We start from the raw sequence: 6562 nt of genomic DNA on the forward strand, positions 1-6562 counted from the left end.
GCCAGGCGTCCGTTTGTGCTCTGGATTCAACACGTTGCAATGACGCACAACGTCACGGGAACTGTGTGGTGCTGTGAGAGTTCTGCTGGGGTCCGGCTGAACGTCGTCTGAAAAACACCAAAACAGAACAAAACAAAAAACATCACCTTCTTACTACTTCCTGTTGTCTGATTCGTCAGTTTTGCCAGTAGTGGCATCTGGCTTTTGGTTGCATGAGTCACGCGATACAAAAAATGAAAAAAGAAAAAAAAATTTATTGCATTTTGCAAAATACTTTTATTTTGATACTGCTGAAAAACAACCTCATCCTACCATGAAAACTTTATCAAAAAACGTGACTTTTTTTTGTCTTTTCAAAACTTGACTTATTTCCACAAAATAAATGTATTTTTGTTATTCCAACTTTCACATTTCTGTAATTAATGGAAAATGCAGGTCCTGACATGAATATGTAGCTCTATTGAATGATTGGCTGAGAATGGTTACCACCTGTTCCTTATAGTAAGACTGGATCAATCAACTGGAAGCAAATTGATTGATCGTTTCCATTAGCCAGGCGGTTTAGAGCACAGCACTGACTTCCACTGCCGATCAGCTGCTTCCTCCTCAATGTTGTTTCCAAGGACATTACATGGACACTTCATGCAGCATGTTGGTCTGTGTTAGACTGATCTGTGGAGCAGGTCTGAGCAGAAACACGACTCCACACTTCAAACCGAGGGGTTCTGTCAGACCCTGGACGGTTCGGGTTTATTCTGTCGTGTCCCGCCTAAAACTCGACAACACAAGATGCTGGCATTTTCCAACAAAGCAAAGAAAAACCCAACTTTTGGGAGATGGTAGTGAGAAACTCTACTGCTCCTATGCTGCGAAAACAATAAATCTTCCCATGTATTTGTGGTCTAGTTTCTAGTGCAAATCTCTTAGTTCACTTGAAATAAGGCAAAATTGACTTAGAGGTAACTTTTCAGCTAGATACGAGCGCTTGTTTTAAGTAAAGACTTATTTAATAATAATAGAAAAAAGTAGTTTTACAGATTTTTTTTTTTTGCTTATGTGATAAAAATCTGCCAGTGGAACTCGTACATTTTTATTCATATTATTGACTAAAAACAAAAAGCTCCCACATTTTGTTGAATAAATTACTTTTGTCTCAGTTCAAGTAAACTCAGATAATTCCTCTACAAACTAGACCAAAAAGAAAAAAAACAGACTTTTTTCTCAGTGTAGAACTTTTGATTTCTTATGCCTTTATGAAAACATATTCATTTTCTTCTTGACACTCAGGAGTGTTTGGAGAAGCCGCAGTGCTTCTGTTATCGGTGTCATTTACACACACGGACAAACGATTGTCAAAACTAGAAAAAACCACCAATGTGTCACTTGTAGTGGTTACCTGGACTGTTTACTATTAGGTGACTTCTGCAGGTTTATTTAAGAGAATCACAGTGAAGGGAAATGACTGAATGATTGGACTAGAATTTTCCTTTGGATCATGTGAATCATCCAAAAGATCAAAATGTTTGTTTTGTCAGCAAACATTTCCAGCAGTGCTGTCATCATTTGACTCCATGCTCAACCCAGAAACTTTGACAAGAAAAAAAAAATCAGGCATTTATTCAGCACCATTCAACTGCCAGATTACAAGTAAATAAAGCTTCTGATCCATTAATCCTGTATGGATTCCACAAGCCAGCTTATTTTCACTATAATATTTAGGGAATATTTACATGTTATTTACAGTCTATTTAAAGTGTCCGGTCGCAGCAGTCCTTCAGGTTTGTCTTCCGCAACAGATGTCGTCACTGTCAGCTGTGCGGCTGCAGGAAGCCCGGCAGCGAAGTGATGCGGTCTGACCCGGACTGGGCCAGACAGCGGAGCGCCTGCAGCAGCAGGGGGGAGGGGGCCAGGCCGCAGAGCCAGCTGAACACCCTGCTGCCCAGCAGCCCCTGCCAGCGCTGCGGCTCGTCCCGCAGGCACGGCAGCAGCGGCGGCTTGGCCAGAAACGGCAGCAGGAGGTCGAGGCACCGCTGCGCCCGCTGCCGCTCCGAGTCCGCGCACGACACCACCCTCTGCAGCGCCACCTCCAGGCCGTCGGGCCGAGCGCCGTGCACCAGCAGCTGCAGCAGGCACTCGGGATGCGACAGCTCCACCGCCAGCTGCACCGCGGTCTTCCCGGCGTCCGCGGCGTGAAGGCAGCCGCCGCGGCCGTCCAGGTACTCCCTGCGCTTGGACGGGCCGCCGCAGTCCTTCAGCGCCTCCATCACCATGCCGAGGACGGCGACGCGATTGTAGCGCACCGCCACGCTCAGGTGCGGCGCGCCGCTGCCGGGGCAGCAGCAGAAGCTGCAGGCCGGGGCTCGGAGCGCGCCCACCAGGTACCTGTTGAGGAGGTAGCGCGCATAGTCCTGGTGGTCGTGCACTATAGCGTACAGCAGGGCTTCAGACGGCAGGAAGGCTCTCGGGCTTCCGTTGTCCCAGCAGAAAACCTCCATGCTGCGCATCTCCTCCAGCAGCCAGACCGGGAGCTGCTGCCGCACCGCGCAGTAGAAGGAGAAAGCCGTCCGCTCACACTCCCGCTGACACGGCGAGCAGGAGAGGCACTGCGAGGAGGAAGAAGAGGAGGAGGAGGAGGAAGAGGACCGCAGCCACGGCATCACCGCGCACAGCAGCGGGGCAGCAGAGTCTGCTTCCGGCGGGAGAAAACGGGTCGCGTCTCCCTGAGAAAGACTGGAGGAACAGCTGGAGTGATTCTTCAGCCCAAACTTCTCGCCCGTTCCCGCTGATTTTTATAGCCTGGAAACTATGCAGAGCTCCGCCCTCATGCAGCTCCATGTGCGCACTGCATGTTTGTAGTACAGACTGGGACAGGACGGGGTGGATCAAGTGTCTCACATAGAGAACATAGTGGACTAATAACTACTGCAGCTTCTAATGAGGACGCAGCTCAGTCACAGGGTGTAAACATGCACTAGTGTTTTTATTGACAAGAAATGATTTGGATTGGAAATATGTGATCCTGTAAAGAGGTGTGTGTGTGTGTGTGTGTGTGTGTGTGTGTGTGTGTGTGTGTGTGTGTGTGTGTGTGTGTGTGTGTGTGTGTGTGTGTGTGTGTGTGTGTGTGTGTGTGTGTGTGTGTGTGTGAACTTATCTGGGATCAGTGACCTTGTTGGGTGCAGCAGTCCTGCCACATTGAACAAACCTCACTATTATATAACTCTTGGCTGATGGTTGACAATCAGAAGTGAAGGACGGAGCTCTGGGCTCTGAGGCCGACACAAATCCCCCGGTTCACCCTACGGCCCCGTTGGTGCTGCATTCACAGATTGTTATCCGTTTGCAATAACTCTTTGAAGAATTTTGAATCCGTGTGAGTCAAAACAACGTTTCCTTTGGGATCAATAAAGTTTTCGTTGAATTCTGGCTGAGTCCAGATCTGGGCTCTGCAGCTTTTATATTTGAACACCTGATGACACTAAATGTTTCCAGCTACAAAACCTTCTGGACATTTTGAAATAGAAAGTTTATTAGATTTTATATGTAAACATGCGTTTTTATGGGAGACAATGTTTGGTTATTTGGTGCCGGTAACATTGAAATCAAATATTCACAATCATCAAAAACTCCAAGCATGAAGGTAAAGTTGCTGTGAGGAAACCAAATTCCCCAGCTATAGGAGACCAATTGGTTGGGGGTCATACGACCTGAACCAGTTCTTCAACAGGTTTGACTCCCAGGGCCCCGGGCCCTGGCCCTACCCCCCTGCTGTTAGTCACATCGTCTTTAACAATGTTTCTTCTCTAAACGTCGCATCTTTCAGTTCTTGATCCATAATTCAGAACAATAGGAATATTTTCTAACACAACGCAAATCTAATTTTATTAAGTTCATTTACATAGAGCCTGTTTAATAAAATGACTCTTTACTGTGATACTTCAGGTTCAATTCATTCAAGTATAACTTCACATCCGGTCCTATGATACAACACAGTCTGGTTTGATGATGGTGCATCCAGACAGTTTTCACAGCGTTTCACTTTCCCCACAGTTTCTGTTTTATTTTAGTCTTATCCCAAATTGTGTTCAATTCATCTCTTTCCCCAAAATATTTCCTGCTGCTGCTGCAAAATGTCCTTACAGCTGAACATATGCAGCTGCTTTTTTTCCTCAAACTTTTTATATTTGATTATGTGAAAAGATCGACTGTTTCTGAAGCTGAGCTGATTCTTGATGCCTGTTAACAGCAGCAGTTTGTTTCTTTAGTTTACTGTCTGTTTACATCCATTCATTAGTTTTCCTGTTTCTCGTAACGAAGGACGGATTTGTAAAAAAGCAGGACAAAACAGGCAGTTGATTTTCAATGATATAAACAAAGTCGGCGTTTTTTTATCCGTTTTCAACATTGCGTGTAAATAATAAAGAACGAATGCTGCAGGAACAAATTTGACCTCCATCACTTCTATAGACAATGTCTTTATTGACATTTTAACGACAACTTTGAAGATGAAAAGGATTTCCATGAGTGTGAATCTATTTCACCATGGCAACGTGATAGTGTGTAGCTGTGGTTACAATGTGGCTCGTTTGGTTCTTCAGGAAAATATCCACCGGATTTCAGAAAAGGAAAAACCCTCTGCAGTGTTTGCTTTGATCTGTTCAGGTGTTTTGCATTTGTTCTTCTTTAACCAGCATAAAACCTGGATTAATAACTGACAACTGAACTGTTCACATGACAGTTCAGTTGTCTGTCTGCACGTCCAAGAGATCGGAGGGAGCCGATCGCAGAGCGTCCCGTTTCCCAGAGAGACGCATCGACCAACGCCTCAGATCAGCGCCACAGGAGAGGGCCGGAACCCAGGGGCCCGGGGTCGCTCAGCTACAAAGAATGCACAGTAGGCAAAAATGAAGCAACTAATAATTTCAAGATAAGGCAACACAAGATAAAATCAAAGGAAAGTCCCAAACATTTACTGGCCAAGACTGTGAGCACCAACAAGGAGCAGGCTGCGGCTTCAAGTCGCATACACTGTATGTCTGCATGCAGAGATACAGTGTAAATATGTTCAACTATAGCTGAAATAAGATGAGGACGAAGGAGCAAAAATGTACTTGTATTAGCAGCTAATTGTTCTGTTCTATTAATAAGAAAGAGAAAAGGACGGCAGGTTGTGACGGAGAGTTGTGTTGATGTTGTTCCACAGTCTTCCCTGTGTTCAGCAACAGCCTGGGGGAAGAAACTGTCCCTTTGGTTTCTGTGCTGCAGAGACGACCTGCAGGTGAAAGTCGAAACCGTTTGTGTCCAGGATGTGTGTGGTCTGCAGACATGCTCGCTGCTCCTTTCCTGATCCCAGACCTGTCCAGGAAGAGGGAAGGTCAGCGCCGCCTGTCCTCTTTGCAGAACTGATTTTTCATAAAGGCATCGCATAACGGAAACAGATGTTAACAGAATAAAACAATCACATGTTTTTGCATGTCACCTTCCTAAAACTATTGGTCAAAGGCGATTTTGTCAAAAAAACAAAAACCAAAATCACTTTTGGCAGAAAGTGATGTTAGCCTACTTCATGCTCTACATGTCAGATTGTAATCAGACCTCTGAACTTAACTAAACCTTTCAAAAACAATGGTGACTCATAGTACATTAACAAATGAACTAGTTTGGTGCTACTTTTTCCACACAGTACCAGGTCAGTTTGGACAGCTGTTTGACGACTGAAGTCTGAGCTCAAGCTTCAGCAGGACAACAACCTGAAAGAACCAGCAACCCACACCTGAAAGCCTTGAAAAGCAAAAATGAAATGAAGTTTTTGAAGTGGTCTAGTCAAAGTCTGGACCTATATCTTATTTGTGTGACGCGGCATTGCGTGAACAATACCTCTAAGAAGAGTGGTCCAGTTATCTGTGGAATCTCAGGAGATGATGGCGCAAAGAAGGATTTGACAAAAACATCAAGAAAATGAGGGGGAAAGCCTGAGCATCTTCAGTCAGAGGCTTCTTCAACCCGGTGTTACACAGACCTCTACAGGAGATCTGACCTGCCAACAGCCATGACCATCTACAATGACTCTACAATGACTCTTTGAAGTATTTGATTTAATAAGAGTTGCAACATTTAGTTCCCCTTTAGGATTAATAAAGTGCTTTTGAATGTGAAATAAAAACAAAGTCGAAATAAAATGAATTTGTAATTTAACAGTTAGACCCCAAACTGCTTGAATAGCATAATAGTGATATAAATATATATATATTTTTTATTATTATTATTTTTTTTAAGTATTTCATTAAAATTCTAATATTTCCAAGTTAAACCCGGGATAATTTCATGGCCCATCAGCTCGTCTGACTGAATGTTATGTTTTATGTGTTTATTTAATTTCTTGCTGCTGTATTAATGTGTGTATTAATGTGTGTATTAATGTGTGTATTAATGTGTGTATTAATGTGTGTATTAATGTGTGTATTAATGTGTGCATTTAGCTGATTTTCTGAACAGTGATGTAGTTGGAGGCACTGTTGAGGACGACCTGTGATGGCAGCAGAGATCCCTCTCAGTCTCTCAGTCT

The 6562-nt window shown here is 44.2% G+C and overlaps 1 protein-coding gene across 1 annotated transcript; it reads right to left on the reverse strand.

The window, feature by feature from the left end:
• Nucleotides 1-1600: 1600 nt before the first annotated feature.
• On the reverse strand, nt 1601-2871 carry ankrd9 (ankyrin repeat domain 9). The gene is given in 2 exon segments (XM_055057083.1): nt 1601-2726; nt 2728-2871. Coding segments are annotated over 2 exon segments (1026 nt in total). The 5' UTR covers nt 2836-2871; the 3' UTR covers nt 1601-1808.
• Between the last annotated feature and the right edge of the window lie 3691 nt (nt 2872-6562).

Source organism: Poeciliopsis prolifica, unplaced genomic scaffold (genome assembly GCF_027474105.1).
Source record: "Poeciliopsis prolifica strain line A6 unplaced genomic scaffold, Auburn_PproV2 SCAFFOLD047, whole genome shotgun sequence".
NCBI lineage: Eukaryota > Metazoa > Chordata > Actinopteri > Cyprinodontiformes > Poeciliidae > Poeciliopsis > Poeciliopsis prolifica.